Source organism: Lissotriton vulgaris, chromosome 5 (assembly GCF_964263255.1).
Source record: "Lissotriton vulgaris chromosome 5, aLisVul1.2, whole genome shotgun sequence".
NCBI classification, from domain to species: domain Eukaryota; kingdom Metazoa; phylum Chordata; class Amphibia; order Caudata; family Salamandridae; genus Lissotriton; species Lissotriton vulgaris.
This window is the reverse complement of record NC_141693.1, coordinates 887178298-887201129: the sequence shown is the minus strand read 5'-3', so window position 1 is coordinate 887201129 and position 22832 is coordinate 887178298. Positions and strand designations below refer to the sequence as shown.

At 47.5% G+C, this 22832-nt stretch overlaps 1 protein-coding gene across 2 annotated transcripts in view; it reads right to left on the bottom strand.

Annotated features, from left to right (window-relative positions):
- The window catches only part of NOC3L (NOC3 like DNA replication regulator), a 468680-nt gene that overhangs the window by 418358 nt on the left and 27490 nt on the right, over window positions 1-22832 (bottom strand). For both annotated transcript variants that reach the window (XM_086922466.1, XM_086922467.1), the window contains exon 2: window positions 5573-5780. In XM_086922466.1, coding sequence (XP_086778592.1) covers window positions 5573-5780 — 208 coding nt within the window. The remainder of the gene's footprint in view (window positions 1-5572; window positions 5781-22832) is intronic.

Below are 22832 nucleotides of genomic sequence, written 5' to 3'. Positions count from 1 at the left end.
GACGAGCCGTAGGCGATGCACCTCCGCGCCCGAGAGGCAACGAAGCCTGGATTGTTTGCAGCCTCTTAACCACCCCGGATTTATCTCTACTGATGACGGATATTATCCAGAAACGCGAGCCATGTCTCGCGTCTAGAGACAACATGTACTAGCACCTGCTTGCACCAACTTGGTGCTATATCCACGAATTGTATCCTGAGGTGTATGAACTGCATTGACCACAATGCGATGGGGCGACCCGGTTAAGAGGTCAGGAGTGTGCTCCCTCCCTGTTTCCCGTTTCTGGGGCTCCCTCGAGTCTCCTTGGCTGACGAGCCGTAGGCGATGCACCTCCGCGCCTGAGAGGCAACGAAGCCTGGATTGTTTGCAGCCTCTTAACCACCCCGGATTTATCTCTACTGATGACGGATATTATCCAGAAACGCGAGCCATGTCTCGCGTCTAGAGACAACATGTACTAGCACCTGCTTGCACCAACTTGGTGCTATACCCACGAATTGTATCCTGAGGTGTATGAACTGCATTGACCACAATGCGATGGGGCGACCCGGTTAAGAGGTCAGGAGTGTGCTCCCTCCCTGTTTCCTGTTTCTGGGGCTCCCTCGAGTCTCCTTGGCTGACGAGCCGTAGGCGATGCACCTCCGCGCCCGAGAGGCAACGAAGCCTGGATTGTTTGCAGCCTCTTAACCACCCCGGATTTATCTCTACTGATGACGGATATTATCCAGAAACGCGAGCCATGTCTCGCGTCTAGAGACAACATGTACTAGCACCTGCTTGCACCAACTTGGTGCTATACCCACGAATTGTATCCTGAGGTGTATGAACTGCATTGACCACAATGCGATGGGGCGACCCGGTTAAGAGGTCAGGAGTGTGCTCCCTCCCTGTTTCCTACCTACTGGTCACTGCCAGTAGGTAATGTAATATATACATTATATATTGAAGAAACAAAGATTACAGAGACATTATATTTATGCTCAAATTTCACTTGCCCGAAACCCATGAAATTCAGCAGTTATAGTTGCCTGAGCTAACAATAACTTACACCCCCGCAATGCACTACTTATGACCTCACATATTACAGCACTCATGACATGGTCAGTGGCATCACCGAGGTCTCAAATGATATCACTGATGACATCATCCACAGAACCACTCACACCTCCACCCAACCTCTCCTACACCCACCGACCTACCCATACAACTACTCGCACCGCCACTTACTCATCCTCAGAGCCAATCAAACACCGATTCGCTCTTGGCCACTTACACAGCCACTCACGTTCCCATACAGCTACTGACTCAGCCACCCACTCCGCAATACACTCACTCACACTGCCGCTCATTCACCTATACAGCTACTCACACTTATTCACCCATGCAGCCACTCACACACCATCAGTCACCCATACAGCCTATCACACACCCATTCCACTTACATACTCATTCATATATCCATATAAGCACTCACATGTCTACTCACTCACCCACACAGCCACTCTTTTTTGGGCAGAAACGTTATTGATTTTGTAATATGTTCAGTAAATGTGAGAGTGATGGCATTGTATATCCTTTTTGTTAATCATATATTCGTTGGTGACAACCCATACAGTCACTCTCCAATACAGCCACTCCCCCACCCACTCAGTTAACCAAACACGCACTCAAACAGCCACTCACTCACCCATACAGCCACTTACACACCCACTCACACACCCACTTATCCACCTAAACAGCTAATCACACACCCATTCACCAATACAACCACTCAAACACCCACTTATTCACCAATACAACCACTCACACACCCAGTCACTGACACATGGATACACAGTCACACAGCCAGTACTATAATATATATATATTAGAAATAGTATCACTCATTAATAGAACACAAAGTAAACAAATGTAACTTTTGTGGCACATTACTATATATGTTTAACACTGGGTGATGTCATCAGTGATGTCATCATTGATGTCACTGACCATGTCATAAGTGATTTAATATGAAAGGTCATAAGACGTGCATTGCGGGTATAAGTTATAGTTAGCTTAAGTAACTAGAACTGCTGAATTTGAATGATTTTGTACAAGTGAAATCTGAGCCTAACTATAACATCCCTGTAACCTTTGTTTTTTCAGTGAATATATATATAATATATTATGCTAGCAGCATCGAAAAGCGTTGATCACTCGCTTTTATCCTGAAAAGCTCCTGAATAAAATATCTAGCTGTGGAAAGCTAAAGGAGTGCGCCCCAATTCTTTTTTGAAAGAAGAAGTGCTTTGTGTATATATATATATATATATATATATATATATATATATATATATATACACATATACACACACACACACATACACACACACTGGAGGATTAGTACGTTTGTCTTTTGGAGATATAGATATACGTTTATCTTGCCTTAAATAAACTTATGTTGCATGGAAAAGGCATTGCGTGGTAAAGACGTGTGTTGTACAGTATTACCAGTGTCTAAGGGGCACCCGGAAAAAAAAGACTGAGGAGAGTGATCTGAGGACTCTTGTGTTGGCAGGCCTGCAGTTTCTCTGCAGGGGTTCTTGGTGGGAACTGCACTAGTCGTTACCACAACTGTTAAGGACCAGCTAAGGATATGACTATGTGTAGAAGCCAGCTTGTGTGTGGCTACAACTGGCCAGTGTTGTGAATGGCTGCTGCTGCCCAGTGCTGTGACTAGCCAGTGTGGGGCTGCAACTGCCCAGAGCAATTAGCCTGTTTAGGGGCTGCAATTATCAATTGTACATGGCACATGCAGGGTTACATCCGCCGAAGTTGTGACAAGCCATTAGAAGTCGTTTGGCGCACTTGGGGCCCAGTAAGGAAAACTGCTCCAGGGTAAGCCTTTCGTCAGCACCGGTAGCCCATTCTTGCTCACATTTTTCCTTCTTCCTCTAATATAAGGCTCCTGGGGACACTCACCCAGTCTTGTTTTTGCTTCTGCCACAATCGAGTATTTATCGTAGTGTTTGTTCTATTCTTCGGTTGGTTATTCCCTATTGGAGTTGTACTGTCTGTTTTTTATGCTCCTATGTGGTACTGGTACTATGTTATGCTGTTTCTGACTAGTTGCTGAGCCATGCATGATGTGATCATCAGCTGAGCTGGGGCTCAGACTGATGGATGTTCCTTACATTGCATTACTGCTTACATTATCCTATGTAGCAACATATGCTGTTCTTATTCTATGCAACTTTGAATAAAGACAAGTATAAAAGAAAATGCCTGTACTTCCCGTTGGTTCAATCAGTACCACATTGCTCCAGTACTGCCACTTCTACTTATGTCTGGCACATTAACTAGTGCGGGACGAGTGAACGAAACAGGATCCAAACGTACTGCCGAATGGCATGCAACTGCTCCTGCTGAGAGGGTATGAGTCTGCCAGACAGCTGGGCAGCTGAATCAATCCACTGGGGACTAATTGTAAATGTTAAGAAAGAATCGAGCTCACCTGTCTTGAAATGATACAAACTGCATTTGAGTCATATTCAAGCTACTACCTTATGCCCCATTGAGAAGGGGGCCGCTGCACACAGGATGGTGGATATATGATAAAAGCTAAATCAAGAGGGAGGGAGGAAAATAGCAGGTGGAGGCAAAGCACGTTCTGGTCACCACCAAAGACATTGAATTGCATTCTCTTGATGTAGTGTTTAATACTTGGTTCAAGTGTATATTAAGGTACTTTTCTTTCTTATAAACATAATACTGAGCTGGACAGTCTGTTATTGTGCGATTGATGTGCTCTGAACTCATACACACTACCGCTAGGAGAAGCCTGCGACTGCTCGCCATCGCTAACACTGAGATTCAAGTGTGGAATGGCTTATACTTGGCCCAGTTGGCTGAGCCATAGTAGGACGAACCCTAGGACAGCAGAGGCAAAAGACCTCAAACAGCATGGTAGAGGCCCAGTAGCCACTGCTTGCAGCATGACCCCCTTCCACCCCCATGTCCCAAAAATGTTGTCTGACATACACCATTCCACATGTTGTCGAGCTGTGCCACATCCTTGTGCCTGAAGAGTTGCCACAGTGGACAACATTTCTGTGAAATTGTTAAAATAGTCCTTTCCACTGGAGATGGGGTCTGGACATAATGGATGTTCAACAAGTGACCTGTGCCATCCCCTTCACAGCAAATACCTTTACTTGTATGCTATGAAATTTGAACACTTGTTACAGAGAAGACTACAGAGCCAGTGGCAAATACCCTGATCAAACAGATTAGGGCACCTGTCTACAAAGATGGGATCTACCAATTGGAAGGGACCCCCTAGACTAAGTCACTTTAGATCAATAAGTTCTACACAAGAACTTACATCCAGTGACTTCTCTTGGTCTGGAATCACATTCTCTGGCCAATGGATACCACAGTAGGTTTTGTCATGTGACTTCTCTTCTTGTAAAGGTTAAATTACAACAGCCGCACATGCAGAGGCTTGGCTACCACCTCACTGAACCCATTTTAGGAGCACGGTCACCACATTCATTGTATCACTGATGTTTAGCCTGCCTACATTGGGTGTCTACTAATGCACTGATCTTTTGTTTAAGTTAGTAATTCGCACAACACTATAGCAATCCTCTTCAGAACTTTCAGGAACACAATCTTCAGGCTCTCATTGTCACAAAGTTGGGAGGGAATGCATTCCCAACTTTACACCAACTCCCCACCCCAATTTATAAATATTCAAACTAGGATTATCAACTTGTTTATTCTTTTAGAACCACTAGCTGGTACATCAGGGAAATACACTTTTCACCAGTTCGCCCTCACTATATATTCTGGTCAGAATGAGTTTGGGAGTGCACTCACTAAAGAGGCTACAAAAAGTGATGTTTTTTGGTCGCTCAAAGACAAAACATTACTGATCAATCCCCAGATTGTCTCTTCTCTCCAACTTCACTTTGGAATATCATACGTTGAAATTCGAAATGTAAAGCTTGGGAATTTGACAAGCAATATATTAGAAGATGGACCTAAAGTTTCTCTCTAAAGAAAATATCAGTTAATGTTGGTCTAGTCACCTTTCATCTCAAAAGGGCGCATTCTATAAAAGGCTCTTTATCGCTTTGTTACTTTACATTTGATACTAGGAAGGTAAGATTCGGGGCTGCTGTTTAAAATGAATAAATGGATTAAAGCACATTAACCTAGTACTTTCACAAATGAGGCATGGTTTAGGGACATGTCTTTCTTTTGACCTTCGTATGAACACAACTCCATCCTTAATCTACTGTTTTATTGTTACTTAGCAATGCACAGCATGAAATGTAACACTCTTACCTCTGTTGGATCAATAAGCACACAACTAAACCAGGCTCAAAATAATCCCCTTTTCACTAATGGACAGAATTTTGCTCCATTTAATGGGTAGGTCACAATAAATTGACTTCAATGTAGTCCAGAAATGTGTAAACAATAGATCAAAGAAATGTACATAAGAAGGTACCAGACAGTGAGCCAAACACAGCATACAGCACTTAACTGTCCCACTACACGCCTGAACACGCTCAGATTAAATTACCTTTGTCCTTCTTCTTTGGTTGATCCAATGGAGGATGTACCTTGAACTTAGCATCTCTAAGTGCTTCCCGAAGCTGCTTCTGCTCTTTTCTATGCTTTTTAGCGAAATTCTGCTGCTTGAACTGTTTATTCTTTAATTTGTTGTCGAGCTTCACTTTACTGGTTTTCAGGAGCTTCCGGAAGCTTGGCACCCGTTTGTTATTTCTTTTCTGAAATTTGAAAATGATTAAGCTGTTAAAATGCTTAAGAAACGAATCCAGACTTTCCTCCACCCACCCATAGTTCGTTACTACAAACACCATTAAGTCGTAATGTAATTGTCAAAAGAGTTCCAACCGTAGGAGGTTTAGTCTCTGGTGTGAGACGGGCACAGGCTATCAGTCCCTCTTTCTAGTGTCATATCACTGTCATTCTCCCACCACCTATCAGTAAACAAACTTCACGTGTGGGATGGGTGATTTATATCATCACAAGCATAAAGATATGGAGTAATTATGACTAACAGTACTTAATCAAGCATTTATCTCCTTACTGTGTTCCTTATATGGAGTGATTATGACTAACACGCCGTAATCAGGCACTTACCTCCTTACTGTCTTCCTTATCAGTCACAAACTTAGGAGAACACAACAAGGACTTAGTTCTACCCTGATTGCAAATCAAAATCCAGCAATGCCTCTGATTTTATAGTCAATGTACGCTTCTTATATAGACAACGATAATCAGATCTCGATAATGTTATACATAAATATCTGTGCTCCATTAGGTGTGTCAGCTAGCTGACAAATCTAGGTCATATCTAACCCACGGGTTTAAGAACAAGATGCAAATATGCCCCTTGTTGGATATGGCCAGATGCTGGAGGATGACAACACTTTGTGGCTGCATTTCTGATCTACTTGCGGATAGTGGATGACAAAGGTTTAGTTCCTTACCAAACTGGCTCTAACGTCATCAAGCTACAGCTAGTCCGTCATCTGAAAGATATTCTTCTGTTCAAACAAATGAACGGGCTCGCCTGAAACAATGTTTTTAAGGCCACTTCTTCTTCAGACATCGGGAATGGACGAAAAGGGAGAAAGAATTGGTTCCTGTTCTACATGGTACCTGGAATTCACCTTTGGTCTGAAAGTTGGTCCTGTGAAAGAGATCACCCAATGCAGGTCAATCTGAAGATGATGACCAGAGCCCCCAATATCTAACTGATAAACCAAGAAATGACTGCTACTACGACTGCCACCTTGACAGATGTCCAGGAGAGGGAGGAATGTTCAAGAAACTCTAAAACACAGCTTCCTATAGCCGTGGTGACACTAAGCATGGGACACTTTTTTGAAAGCTATTGTGAATATTCGCCTGAAAGCTGAGGAGAAACATTGTTAGAGGGTTTCATGTCAGACTATGACCAAGGTACACTAAACATCTGGCCAGCCATCCATTCAGAACCTGATTGGGGGGTTGGTGTGGGCGGGGGGGAGGGTAGGGGGGTTGTTGTGGATGCAGAATTTGCGGTCCCAAGTTTTGATGACACGTAGGATTACACTATTTGTGAGCCAGAGATGCAGATATATATTATGGTCACACTGTGCTAGCCTGATTTCATACCCCCATAGATGCTCGAGTGTTGTTGTGGTAATACAGCTATCTGTATCACTATACTACATGTAAGATGACTGCTGTTGCTAACTCAGATGCTTCTAACACTCTGACCTGTCTAACCTGGAACGTGAGAGGTCTCAACGATCGTAGGAAGACTAGGCTCATACATTCCTATCTTGCGAGGCATGGGGTGGATATCTGTTTTTTACAGGAAACACACCTTACCGGCTCAGCGGCTGGGGCACTCCGGTCCAGACGTTGGGCGGTGCTGGAGGTGGCAGGCTACACTACTTATTCCAGGGGGGTTGCTATAAAGTTGCGTAGGGGATTGCACTGGCGTACACACAACACCATCTCAGACGGAGAAGGCAGATACATTATATTACAAGGGGAGCTTTGTAACATGCCTGTAGTGTTGCTTAACACCTATGGCCCAAATGTAGATAGTCCGGACTTTTTCAGGCACATATGGCATGAACTGAATAAACTAGGTCCTTTGGCTGTCCTTTGGGGCGGAGATTTTAATGTAACCCTATTCACAGACCTCGACAGGCAGGGCGCATCCCGATTGCACCATCCAAAGGTGGCAGACATGCTTCACAGGATTATGGAGGACCTCTTTTTGGTGGACTCCTGGAGGGCCACTCACCCGACAACTAGGGAAGGAATGTGCGTTACTCATCATAGGAGCGCATGTTCGAGGCTAGACTACTGGCTGCTGACCAGAGATATGCATGCTTGGCTGGTGGACGCCGAGCACCTGCCCATACTTTCTCAGATCATGCCCCTGTCCGGATACGACTCCATCCCCCCTGCGTACGCACAGCCCTTCTCTTGGAGATTCCCTTCGGGCGCTCTACGGGACCAGGTGTTCCGTGAAGGACTCCGTATCCGAATTGAGGGGTATTTCGACACAAACAAAGGTTCAGTCGAATCCCCAGGGGTACTCTGGGAGGCATTTAAGCCAGTAATCAGGGTGAGTGTATAGCACTTAAAACTGGAGTGCTTCGAGATATCCGTACCACGCTGTGCAGGCTTGAAAGGGAAATTGGGGAACTAGAACGGTTACAGACGCACAATCCATCGCAGGATACTGCAGCTAATATTCGGACTAAACTCACAGAGTATCAGGGCGAGGCCGTGAGAGAGACGGAATATTTGCACAAACACACCCAGGCCCAGCTTTATGGCGAGCGCGAGAGGCCCGGAAAAACGTTGGTGGGTCTACCGAGTGCTCCTAGAGGACACGCATTTATCTCTGAACTCCATGCGGAAAGTGGAGAGGTGCTTCGTACCCCACCTGCTATCCTAGGGGAATTTGCCCAATACTACTCTACATTATACACCACCCAGGTATCCCCCTCGCAGGCAGACATAAATGAATACCTGGACGACATTAGGCTGGCTTGGTTTAATGACTGGGCCCGTAAATACATGGAACAGCCGATCACTGTAGAGGACGTGAAACAAGTAAGTAGCGCCATGCCTGGTGACAAAGCACCGGGGGCAGATAGCTTGACGGCGGCCTTTTACATGGAATATGCTGATATCCTGGCCCCAAGGCTCCTGCAAATGTTCCTTGAGGCTATGGAGACTGGGAAGCTGCCACCTACGTTGCGCGAAGCGACCATTATCACTCTTCTAAAGCCAGAAAAGGACCCCACTAGGACAGACTCGTATCGCCCTCTGTCGCTCATCAACCTAGATGCCAAAATCTACGCTAAACTAATGGCGAACAGACTACAACCCATGTTGCCACAGATAGCGCTGACAAATCAGTCGGGTTTTATACCAGGCCGCTCCACTGCACACAACTTATGCACCCTCTTTGGTATATTACATTATTTGGCACCTCATGTGCAAGCAGCGGCTGCCCTGCTGGACCCCACCAAGGCGTTCGACTCCTTGGAGTGGACGTTCCTCTTTTCTTTATTGTCGCACTTAGGTTTTAGCGCATTGTTTCTCAAACAGATACAGGTCTTCTATGCTGACCCGATGGCTAGAGTTCGGATTAATGGTCCGATATCTCAACCCTTCCACATCACTAGGGGTACATGGCAGGGGTACCCGCTGTCCCCCCTGCTGTTCGCTATCGCCACGGAGCCGCTGGCGGCGAAACTGCGCCATTACCACACTAGCAGAAGCATAGGATTCACCACCAGAGGCATACTTGTGTCAATGTACGCAGAAGACATCACGGTATACTTAACCAACCCCAAAGAAAACTTTGACATTGTGATGAGGGAGTTCATACGATATGGAGGACTGACGGGAGTACAAATAAACTGGAAAAAGTCCACGATGTTGTCACTCACAGACAACACGACACCATTCATATCAGAGTTCCATATCCAGTGGGCGGACAGCGAGGTGCGCTATCTGGGCATATACATAAGCAGGACGATGCAGGATCTCTGGACAGCTAATTACGGCAGGGTTATGGACTGGCTAGAGGACAAGATCTCGAGGTGGAAAAATCTCCCACTGTCTCTGACGGGGCGCATCGCCATCGCGAAAATGGTAGTCCTTCCAAAACTCCTTTATTTATTTGTTAACATCCCTATGCCGCTCAATACACACTTTTTTAAACGCTTGTGCACCAAAATTCTTGATCTGGTTTTGTCAGGCACACAACCTAGGGTTTCATGGAAGGTATTGACCCTACCTTTTTCACAGGCAGGCCTGGGAGCCCCAGATTTTGAATTATAAGCCTATAGCGCTCAGGCACAGTTCTTGCACTATTGGCACCATCCCACTCCATTTCAGCCGCATGTGGCCATAGAAATCGACAGGATCGCACCACTTCCACTCAACACGGCTGTTTTTCAAAAATATAGGCACCCACAGCGCGAGATTGACACTGTTGAGACTGTACGTTGAGCTTGGACGAACATTGCAAAGAGGGAGCATCAGGAAGTGTTATATTCACCGTCGATGCCTCTAGGTGGCAATCCGCTGCTACGTCCCCTCCTGGACAAAGCTATCACACTCAGAGCGCAGGCACATGAGTTACATAAGGGTGGAGATCTGTACCCGGGCGGTGAGGTCCTGTCATTGCAAGAGATGTGCGACCCACAGACCCCCACAGCTTCAGACATGCTCCTCTATTATCAGTTGCAGGCTGCGTGCAGGGCTGCGTTTCGGGAATTCCCAAAGGAGCCCCCTACACTGCCAGCACTAGAAAACGTGCTACCAAACCCATCACCTCGCAAGCTCATCACACGTATCTATAGCATCACACAGGGTGAATCCCCGCTTATCTGCACACGATCCCGGGAGGCTTGGGAGGTGGAGGCCGAGTTGTCCATTACAGAGGAACAATGGACATATTGCTGTACTCAGTTGGAACACTTTTCGCCCAACTACAGACTAAGATTTATTCATTTTAATTACCTACACCGTCTGTATCGCACCCAGATACAGACGCATAAAATGGGGGTACAGACGGACACACAATGTTGACGGTGCAGGACACAAGATGCTACATTCACACACATGGCATGGAGCTGTCCTCCTGTGGCTTGCTATAGGGTTGAGGTATTCAGACATATAAATCTCATAGTGGAGGGATCTTTGATGCTGGCATTGTTGGACTATGTGCGGGATATGCCGGTGCCACAACGTCGACTTGTAGCGATGTTGTTATTGATGGCCAAAAGACAGGTGGCAATTCGTTGGAGGAAAAAAGGACCTCACTCGTGGCAGGCTGGTTGCGTGCGGTCATATATTGCAAGGACCAGCTAACAGCCTTTTGGGAGCAGATGCCCGTCAGATCCAGACCTTTAGATATTTGGGCCCCTCTTGTTGATTGGTTGAGGTCGGGAGGCATGGATTATCTGACAGAATAGATTGTACATAACGTATCTATTGTTACATAGGCAGATCTATGTCGGATATATGATGCTGTTGAAACTGCACACTCGAGCGAACACATAGCAGAATTATCGCACCTGATTAGCGGTGCTCTTATAAGAGGGGGATACAGGGTGTAACAGGCTATAATTTTATACTGGCATAATGCATTGTGAACTGGGATCGGACAGGGGGGAGGGATTGGGGTATTGGTTATGTTTTCATGATGACTCATGTTTCAAATCTGCATATCGTTATGAGATTATCGTACATGCACTACCATAGAAATTAAATCGCTGCCTGCCCCAGTGGTTGTTGGCACATAAAGCTGTGTATACCAATCAAAGTCAGCTAGCCGCCGGCCTCCGGGTTGTAGGCGAAAGGCAGAGTATTTGCAGAACTAAGCAATAAAGGTTTTTGGAAACTTAAAAAATAAAAATAATAATAAATAAATAAAGGTCCCGAAGCAGCTTATCCCAGAAAGACGGACCAAGTGGGGTGGCCCAGTCCAGCCTCTTCTGGCAAATTACGGGCTTCACCCGGACACGTGTCCAGGTGTGTGCCACTGTTCTGGGCCCCCGCAAGCGTGTCAGACAGTAGAGCAAAGTGGAGGATGAAGTCCCGCCCCAGCCAGTAAAATCAAATGTCCCTTACCGTGCGTGAGATAGGGGGTGCATTGTAGGTTACGTTCTTTTTCTTGTCTACATTAATGGCATCCGTAGTATTTAATAAGGACAGGAAAGGATATGTCAAGGATTGGGGAATCAATACTACTATTCTGCTGTCCGCGGATGATGCAGTCTTGATTTCACGCAATGCAAATAGTTTACAGGTGCTACTGGATTCTTTTTTGCCTTATATAGAAAACCCAGATCTAAAAGTAAATTTTTCCAAAACATACAATATGACATGTGAGACTCCTAATATGAAAACAAAGCTCTTTTCAATGGGGGGGGGGGGGGGGGGGGGTACTTGCTTAGAGAAGGTAAAAATGTTTAATTATTTAGGCATCATTTTTAGCTCATCCCTCTCCTGGAAAGCACTCCATCAGAGAGATGATAAACTTATATAAAAGTAAAAGCCTCTCATCAGGGTTATACAGTGTGGGTTTGAGGGCTATTGTAGTGCAAGTCCCCTTCATCGGAGAGAAAATGGCTTTGCCCGCAGAGGACCAAATTAGGCTAGCCCCGCAATTATTGTGGATCAAGTGCTGGGGGAAACCGGAGGCAGTCTTAGTTAAATCCTGCATGGTTGATTGTTTAACCGTAGATGATGCCAATCGAATCCCTTGGCTTGCATATTTGAGGTGTACCTTAGATAAATTAGGCCTGGCAGAAGTATATACTATCCGCAAAAGTTTAAATTAACTGTGAAAGATTGCTATCTTGAGTTCGGTATGGAAGTGAGACTGAGGAAGGCTCAGGATCTTCAAACAGTTGTGAGCTACTAATTGGCGTCAACTACAACGGCCCTCAATACATATTTATCATGGTTAGCTGACCCAGTCCATCGTTTCTTTCTTACTCGTTTTAGGTTGAACACTGTACATTCTTTAGGCGGCCTTCCCAAAAAAAACAAGCATTTACAATGCAATGGTTTTGCCTTTGTTAAAGTTAGAGCTATTGGCATTGCTCTTGACATTTTTATTTATGTTTTTTTTAACATAAATAAATGGCATTGTCATTTACAATGCCACTAGCTTTATCTCTCGCAAATGACACACACAAACACACACAGAGCCCCCCCCCACACACACCCACACAGAGCCCCACACACACAGCCACACACAGCCCCCTCACACACAGCCACACAAAGCTTCCCACACACACAGCCACACAAAGCTTCCCACACACACAGCCACACAAAGCTTCCCACACACACAGCCACACAAAGCTTCCCACACACACAGCCACACAAAGCTTCCCACACACAGCCACACAGAGCCCTCCACACACACCCACACAGAGCCTTCCACACACACCCACACAGCACAAGCAGGCAACAGGGGCACAAGCAGGCAACAGGGGCACACGGAGGCACAAGCAGGCAACAGGGGCACACGGAGGCACAAGCAGGCAACAGGGGCACACGGAGGCACAAGCAGGCAACAGGGGCACAAGCAGGCAACAGGGACACACGGAGGCACAAGCAGGCAACAGGGGCACACGGAGGCACAAGCAGGCAACAGGGGCACAAGCAGGCAACAGGGTCACGAAAACTGAGGCACAAGCAGGCAACAGGGTCACGAAAACTGAGGCACAAGCAGGCAACAGGGGCACGAAAACTGAGGCACAAGCAGGCGACAGGGGCACGAAAACTGAGGCACAAGCAGGCGACAGGGGCACAAAAACGGAGGCACAAGCAGGCAACAGGGGCACACGGAGGCACAAGCAGGCAACAGGGTCATGAAAACAAGTACAAGCAGGCAAAAGGGTCACAAGCAGGAATTGTAATTTAGACGGGGCTTAAGTGGAGAACGGTCAGTAGGGAAGTAGTGCGGCTGGTGCAGTGGTACCAGGCCGAAAGGTGAGAGGGGCTGTCTGCACCCCAGTTTGGACAGTTTCCACTACCTAACAGGGATTGGTGGGAGGGGGGCGTACTTATTGCTTGCTTTAGGGCTGTTACTTCGGGGACGCAGTGCACGCTCCTGCCTGCTGCCGCCGAGACACGACAACAGGCAGGGAGAGGACAGGCTGGGAGAGGGCAGGGAGGGGACAGGCTGGGAGGGGACAGGCTGGGAGGGGACAGGCTGGGAGGGGACAGGCTGGGAGAGGGCAGGCTGGGAGAGGGCAGGGAGGGGACAGGCTGGGAGAGGGCAGGGAGGGGACAGGCTGGGAGAGGGCAGGGAGGGGACAGGCTGGGAGAGGGCAGGTTGGGAGAGGGCAGGCTGGAAGTGGACAGGATGGGAGAGGAAAGGCTGGGAAAGGGCATGGAGGGGACAGGCTGGGAAAGGGCAGGCTGGAAGTGGACAGGCTGGGAAACGGCATTTCGGTTTTCTTGTGAAATCAGTCAGACTTCGGGAAACCTCGATGTCATTATAAGACCATGAAACACGGCTACCCCAAGGATACTTCCGTTTTCAACCACAGGCCCCGTTTGATGTAACAGTCACTACGCTAAGTGCATCCTGTTTTAAATTGGTTTCTTTTTCCACGTCTATCTGCACTCCCTGTTGGCCAATTAAAAGCCTACACCTCATGTTCACCATGCTACAGGATTCACATAGTATGAAAAATTATGAAAGGGGGCGACTTTAGTGAGAAAGCACGCGTTTCCCCCTGGGTTGCAGAGCCACATCTTCTGAAATAAGAATTCAAAGTCCTCTCTCTGCATATCTAGACATCTGCCTCCCCCTCCAATCATCTCACTGACAACCACACCTGACCAGTCAATCATTCGAGCTGTGGACTCCGCTTCAGCACTGATGGGCTTAACTTCTGCCCCTCCCCCATTGCAATATCTTGACGCTTTGCGAGGCAGTGCAGCTCGCTTGTGCCAGACCCCAGCACATATATGATGGTATGACGCCAGCCTATGTACACAGATGTGTAAATAATAATCACATTATAAGTAATAAGGGTGTGTGTGGGTGTGTATATATATATATATATCGTCCCCTCCTTCCCAGTCCATGAAAAGGGCTCCCGTGCTTGCTCCGGGGCAGCCCCAGGGTCTCTTCATGTTACTGGTCCCGTGTAGCTGAGGCCCAGGAAGAAAAGACACCGCTCAAGGTCAGCGGCTGAGGTTGAAACCTCTGGCAAGCAGCGCTTCCAGCCCCCGCCCTCCCCCCTCACACACACCACCCCCATGAAGGATTCCTATTGACATAGTACTGCTACGTGGGATGGAAAGATCAGTTTTATTTTTTTATTTTTATTTGTGCGTTTTTATATAGCACAGACTTTACCCGAAGGTGTCATAGCGCTTCACAATAGGAACAGAACTGATACATGAGAACATTACAAGTGAACAAAATATAAAAGCAAACGTTACATTAAATGAAGTACAAATGACAATCGTGAGCCAACAAAATACAAAAGCTCTTCAAATGTTAAGAAAGCTTCAGCACAACCGCTAAATAACCGAACGGGACGCGGTACAAGGTGCCGGGACACACAGAGCACAAACACATACACCTTAGTAGCCTGAGCCACCCTCACAAGTGCTGCTGTGTGCAAGTGTGAAATAGGAAGTGGCGACAGGGCCCTGTGGCAGCAGGTGGGCGTGGAGAGTGCAACCCATGGCGCGCAACACAGTAAGTGAGTGCACACAGGCCCCTCACACGCTACACGTCAATAGATTGCATCCCAGGTTGTGCAACGATTTCCAAATATGACGCTGAACACAGATATTGAAATGCCTTATAGTGCCCTGCCCCCCACAAGATGCAGAACCAGGCCTGGTGTGCAAATCACAAACAACCACCATACGTTGTGCACGAGAGACACCAGCACACTGCATACACGCAGGTCTCCCCCCAAACAGAGAACACCAGAGGTCTTTCCACGCAGAAATGGTGTGATACGCAACGCCCCGTGACTCGCACACTAGGCTAGGGACACAACGTCCTGCTCTCAGGCAAACAGCTTCCAAACAAGACTCAGGGGCAAACGAGGACAGCCGAGGCCCACGTATCAACCCCACACACTCGGCAAACACTCCCCACTGCCGAAGAGCAACACGTCCTAGTGCTTGTTTTTGCGTATTTTTCTGGGCAGCTGGTATTTTTTTTTTGGCATAGGGATGGCACAGACCCTGCCAGGAGGGCTCCTTCACGGAGGGTTTTTACATGCAGAAGAGATTACTACCAGGCACGTTTTTGTTGTTTCAATTCCCCCTCCATGTGCCTCACTGCCAGAAATCGGGTATATAAAATGACACTGAGTGGCTTGATTTAAGGTTATTGGACGAGGACGGAAAGGAGCTCCACAAAAGGCTGACACACCCTCAATTTATTAGCCACAAGCTTGATTAGACGGAGGGAGGCCTCGCAGATGCGGCCGGGCCGCCTTGAAGGCGGCTGCCGGCGGGCTGACCCGGGAAGCCCCGCGCGGAGCTGATTGCAATTACCCGACGCTTTACACATCGTCTGGCCCGAGACTGGGCTGTCGCAGGACCACCAGACGCTGCTGCGGGCGCTGCAGATGGCACCGGCTGACACACTTGGGGCACATTACACGAGAATCTGCACAGCACATGATGCCGGGCTGTTTCATGATAGCTGGGGCTCCACAGAGTGTGTAAACGAGCCGGCTGTCAAAGGCAGATATATGGGAAGCCTCGTGAAGCCCACACGGCAGGGGAAAAGGAAATGGGAGGGGAATAACGCGCAGGCTGGATCATTTCAAAGAAGCCCAAGAAAAACCACGCTGCAATAAAACTCCCATTACCTTATTAAAATGTCCTTGTTAGAATGAGTTCCCTTTAAAAGCACGCACTGCAAACACACTGCGCTGGTGCTTTGCTGACTTATCCCGCTCGGATTCTGTATAAACTCGAACTGCCTCATACGAGCCTTCTGGCGACTTTTGCTCGGTTGTCATTGTGCATCCAGAGTGGCTTTTAGGATGTGATTCTGCCTCATTAGTGATGTGTTCTGGTCGTACGGTTCGGCTCCCGGTTCTGTGCACGCAGCAGAGAGGCCAAGGACTGGTTGTGCAGGTAGGGGGGCGGGAACGGGGCCGGGGAGACACGGAGAGCGAGACAGCGGTAGGGGGGCGGGAACTGGGAGCCGAGGCAGCGGTAGGGGGGCGGGAATGGGGCCGGGGAGACACGGAGAGCGAGGCAGCGGTAGGGGGGCGGGAACGGGGTGTAATGGGACGATCCCAAGAGATTTGGGAGGGATTTAGCTAGTTATTCGAAAAAGGGGATTTAAAAGCTGTAGAGAAGCATCTAAGATCTATGTGACCTCAGGTGCGACTGATCTGAGTACGGTTTACACCGTGCGGGCTGCTGCTTCGATGGGACCTGCGCTGGTGCTCTGCTGACTTATCCCGCTCGGATTCTGCATCTACTCGAACTGCCTCATACGAGCCTTCTGGCGACTTTTGCTCTGTTGTCATTGTGCATCCAGAGTGGCTTTTAGGATGTGATTCTGCCTCATTAGTGATGTGTTCTGGTCGTACGGTTCGGCTCCCGGTTCTGTGCACGCAGCAGAGAGGCCAAGGACTGGTTGTGCAGGTAGGGGGGGCGGGAACGGGGCCGGGGAGACACGGAGAGCGAGGCAGCGGTAGGGGGGCAGGAACTGGGAGCCGAGGCAGCGGTAGGGGGGCGGGAACTGGGCCGGGGAGACACGGAGAGCGAGGCAGCGGTAAGGGGGCGGGAACGGGGTGTAATGGGACGATCCCAAGAGATTTGAGAGGGATTTAGCTAGTTATTCGAAAAAGGGGATTTAAAAGCTGTAGAGAAGCATCTAAGATCTATGTGACCTCAGGTGCGACTGATCTGAGTACGGTTTACACCGTGCGCGCTGCTGCTTCGATGGGACCTGCGCTGGTGCTCTGCTGACTTATCCCGCTCGGATTCTGCATCTACTCGAACTGCCTCATACGAGCCTTCTGGCGACTTTTGCTCTGTTGTCATTGTGCATCCAGAGTGGCTTTTAGGATGTGATTCTGCCTCAGACTTCAACACTTCGTCAGCACCTGAGTCCGTGCACAATGAGTGCGGAAACATTACAGTTCACGAGAGCCTTTTCACTGTGGACCATAATCACAAACAGGAGACAGGAGCAGGAAGGCGGGTGCCCTCAATCCCAGACCAGATTCGGGGGCGTTGACGAGAAGAGGCTTTCGGCTGGCGTAGCCAAAAGCCAAAAATTCTCGGGAACGCCCCCGAATCTGGTCCGAGATTGACGGACACAGCCTTCTCCCAATGGCTAGCCTCCATTTATGGAGCTAGCCAATGAGAGAATGGGGACGGTCCAGTCCTCACACACACACACACATCATTAAGTTTTTTCTAGCCATGCGTACTTCGTACACATTGGCTAGTCAAAACCTAAAAAAAGGTGCTAATATGACCTACCTCTACGCTGTAACAATTTTTCAAAACAAAGCGCTAGCCACTTCATATTATTTTGTCCATTATATTCGGTACCACGCTCCCATTTTCTGGTTCCTGGATTGCGTCTGTCAAAGATCAGAGCGTAACAGTTAGATTTGGAATTCTTGCAGAGATGTGCTACATTAGAGATCGGTTTGCAGTTTTAAATTTCATCAAAATGGATTGAGCAATCAGGAAACGCTATGAAGAGATAGACACCTGAATAGTGTATTTTCATTACATCAGTTACACCGAGCAAGAGAATGAGAAGCAAGAACTACCGTTGTGTCGCTTTTACAAAGCCTCCCAATATTAGAGAATTTGTCATGCAGTTTTAAACGTATATTGAGAAGGCTTTAGTATCTAGAAATTGTCATGATGAGATACTTTCGTGAGTTAATTGTTAATGATTCTTACTGGTTTTATTTCCTATCAATTTTTAGGTAGACTTTTGTATTTTAATATTTTTTAGGTTATTATTGCGTAGTTTTAAGGACTTTTATGGCTTTGTGCCGAATAAAGTTTATTGACTTGAGTAACTAGATGGACTGCATCCCACAGAATCCTCCTCAGTAATCTTACAAAGTGAAAGGGGTTGAGGCAATTGGAGAGTAATCTCAGATCACTTCTATCAAAGGAAATGGCAGCATGCAAACTTTCCAAGACCTTTCTGTGTGTACCTAATATACAAATATGGGATAGGCACATTTTCCAGTGATGCCACATATTCTGACCCTTTAAAGCCAAAAAGAAAAACACAGGAGTAAACAGGTGAGCTAATGGGAAGAAAGATGGAAAGAAACAGTATCTCTACTGGAAAGGAATATTATAAATCCTGAACATTGTGGGGAAGCTTTGCCTCTCCCAGATGCAATTCAAACAATACCTCGGAGCTCAGAGGGAATACGGAAAGGGTCGCCCTCCACTCTAAATCTATAATACAACTAAAGACCCAGTCCAATGGCGTAAAAATACATCAGTGACTCAGAAAAAGGGGGGGTCCAAATGTCCTGCTCCCAACTACTCTCTTATACACACATTTTTTCCTCTATTAAGAGTGTAGTTCAACAATTGGTGTGGACTTGTGTGACCAACTTCGTTTTTGGTTCACTATTTGTGGTGCTCTGTAGTATTGTCCGGGAGAACAGGTTTTTAACGTGGGCGGAATACAGTGCATCACCTCCTTATAACGTGTATAAGAGAGTAGTTGGGAGCAGGACATTTGGACCCCCACTTTTTCTGAGTCACTGATGTATTTTTACGCCATTGGACTGGGTCTTTAGTTGTATTATATACTCTCCCAGATGAGAGACAAAAATGTGGTGATGCCGTACGTACTTTCAAATAGATTTAGTGGGTTGGACCTACAGAACAAATTTAGTTTATACAATTAGATCTTGGCTTCTACGAAGGTTGGGCTGGACAAAAGACAAACAATGAAATTATTTTACTATCTGTATTATTGTATATTTTACAAGGTTACTATAAATTCCCTAATAAACGTGTGAAAAGTTGCAATCTAAACCCATCTTTTTGATTTTTTGGTTAATAGCAATAGTCGGCTAATTAGGATCCACTACATAAAGTGTGGGTTTGGACCATTCATATTATCTCAAAATAATGTTGTGTAGAAAGTGGTATTAAGTATGGGTGTTTGGTTTCAAAGTGAACTGAACATGTGACTAAGATATACTGAGCTAATCAATCTCATGTGTAAGGTCATGGGTGACATGATGTGAGAAGTCATGAGCACTGCATGGCACCTGTGGGGTTTGGGTTGAGCATCTAATTTCAGGCATGTGACAGCACCTTGAAAACTCAGGTTTCCATCTTGTAATGTTACTGGTTGCTGCCAACTCAACTTTAATACACCTTTAAATCAAGTTTTTTTTTACCGTTGAATCTCAAATGTTTTGAAAATATTGCATTAATATCTTATCCCCTGAACTCAGACTCCAAAACAATAACTGCACTCCTTTTCTCTACACTTGCTGTGTACTTGTATAGACATGACTGAAAGAGGGTGGCTTGATCAACACAAAAGGCCACCATTTCATATGGACACTTAAGGGCTTACGCTCATTTTTTCTGCCATTTTTCTACCTCTTAAGGTTTCCTGTTATTGCAATGCACTGCGATCACAACAAAGATGGTGCTCACTGTTTAAACACCATTTTTAATGGTAGCTCGTAGGTGATCATTATCACTGTACTATACTGGCATCAAGGTCTCGGCTAAAACGCGCGAAGCGCGTTCTCGCCGAGAACTATTGTTAGCGAGTGTGCTTCCCAGGAGACACTCCTGGCCGCGTGCATCGCCTTGGAGGCGATTTGACACGCGCACGCAATCGCGCTCGCTGTGGGCAGCTGCTATCGAGCATTCACACAGACACACACATACCAGCGCCCACGCACGCACATACAGACACCCCCCCACACATACACACGCGCACACGAGTGCTCCTCCCCCCCCTCCCCCGTCGCACACAAACAGGCTCCAAAATGTAAAGAAAGCATCGGTTGGGTTTAAAACCGGCTCACGATACTGCAGGCTGTATTGAATGCGTTGGCTAACTCTCACTGTAGGTAACTGTATATTAGATTCCAATTCCACGCCGTAACAGAGCTCAAACGGTTGCTGCCATCCTGATCAGTGCACCAGCCGCGCCTCACTATGCATTAAAGTCTCGCGCTCGCTGTGGGCAGCTGCTGTCGAGCATTCACACAGACACACACACACACCAGCGCCCATGCACGCACGCACAGACACCCCCCCACACATACACACGCGCACACACGAGTGCTCCTCTCCCCCCCCATGCCCCCGTCGCACACAAACAGGCTCCAGAATGTAAAGAAAGCACCGGTTGGGTTTAAAACCGGCTCATGATACTGCAGGCTGTATTGAATGCATCCGGAGAGGTTCCCCGCGCGGCGTAGCTCTCAAAAAGTTATACGAAGTGTGAGGCTGTGAACAAGGGTACACGCTGTCTACGTGTCCCTGTCTGCAGATGTTCAGACTATTTGGGGGCATAATGCTTCTCTTACCTGGGAAATGTTTCCAACGGGCAGGGTAATCATTCACGGACCGTTCGTTTGGCCGGGCCTCGATACGCATTTAGTCCGCCTGCCTCCTTTTCCGGTCCGGACGCCGCCCCCGTCACATGCGATATTGCCTGACTTCCGGTGCGTGCGCCAATGGAAACACAACACTGCAGAAAGGTGTGTTTTAAAGGAAGTTCATGATAAAATATTATAATCGACGCGCTTTGCAGACTGTGAGTGCGAAGTGTGAGTGCAGAGTAGTGAGTGCAGAGTAGTGAGTGCAGAGTAGTGAGTGCAGAGTAGTGAGTGCAGAGTAGTGAGTGCAGAGTGTGAGTGTGTAGAGTGCAGAGTAGTGAGTGCAGAGTAGTGAGTGTGCAGACTAGTGAGTGTGCAGACTAGTGAGTGCAGAGTAGTGAGTGTGCAGACTATTGAGTGCAGAGTGTGAGTGTGCAGACTATTGAGTGCAGAGTGTGAGTGCAGAGTGTGAGTGCAGAGTAGTGAGTGCAGAGTAGTGAGTGCAGAGTAGTGAGTGCAGAGTAGTGAGTGCAGAGTAGTGAGTGCAGAGTAGTGAGTGCAGAGTAGTGAGTGTGCAGACTGCAAAGTAGTGAGTGCAGAGTAGTGAGTGCAGAGTGCAGAGTAGTGAGTGCAGAGTAGTGAGTGCAGAGTAGTGAGTGCAGAGTAGTGAGTGCAGAGTAGTGAGTGCAGAGTAGTGAGTGCAGAGTAGTGAGTGCAGAGTAGTGAGTGCAGAGTAGTGAGTGTGCAGACTGCAAAGTAGTGAGTGCAGAGTAGTGAGTGCAGAGTGCAGAATAGTGAGTGCAGAGTAGTGAGTGTGCAGACTGCAAAGTAGTGAGTGCAGAGTAGGGAGTGCAGAGTAGTGAGTGTGCAGACTGCAAAGTAGTGAGTGCAGAGTAGTGAGTGCAGAGTAGGGAGTGCAGAGTAGGGAGTGCAGAGTAGGGAGTGCAGAGTAGGGAGTGCAGAGTAGGGAGTGCAGAGTAGGGAGTGCAAAGTAGGGAGTGCAAAGTAGGGAGTGCAAAGTAGTGAGTGCAAAGTAGGGAGTGCAAAGTAGGGAGTGCAAAGTAGGGAGTGCAAAGTAGTGAGTGCAGAGTAGTGAGTGCAGAGTAGTGAGTGTGCAGACTGCAAAGTAGTGAGTGCAGAGAAGTGAGTGCAGAGTAGTGAGTGCAGAGTAGTGAGTGCAGAGTAGTGAGTGCAGAGTAGTGAGTGCAGAGTAGTGAGTGCAGAGTAGTGAGTGCAGAGTGCAGAGTAGCGAGTGCAGAGTAGTGAGTGCAGAGTAGTGAGTGCAGAGTGCAAAGTAGTGAGTGCAGAGTAGTGAGTGCAGAGTGCAGAGTAGTGAGTGCAGAGTAGTGAGTGCAGAGTAGTGAGTGCAGAGTAGTGAGTGCAGAGTAGTGAGTGCAGAGTAGTGAGTGCAGAGTAGTGAGTGCAGAGTAGTGAGTGCAGAGTAGTGAGTGCAGAGTAGTGAGTGCAGAGTAGTGAGTGCAGAGTAGTGAGTGCAGAGTAGTGAGTGTGCAGACTGCAAAGTAGTGAGTGCAGAGTAGTGAGTGCAGAGTGCAGAGTAGTGAGTGCAGAGTAGTGAGTGCAGAGTAGTGAGTGCAGAGTAGTGAGTGCAGAGTAGTGAGTGCAGAGTAGTGAGTGCAGAGTAGTGAGTGTGCAGGCTGCAAAGTAGTGAGTGCAGAGTAGTGAGTGCAGAGTAGTGAGTGCAGAGTA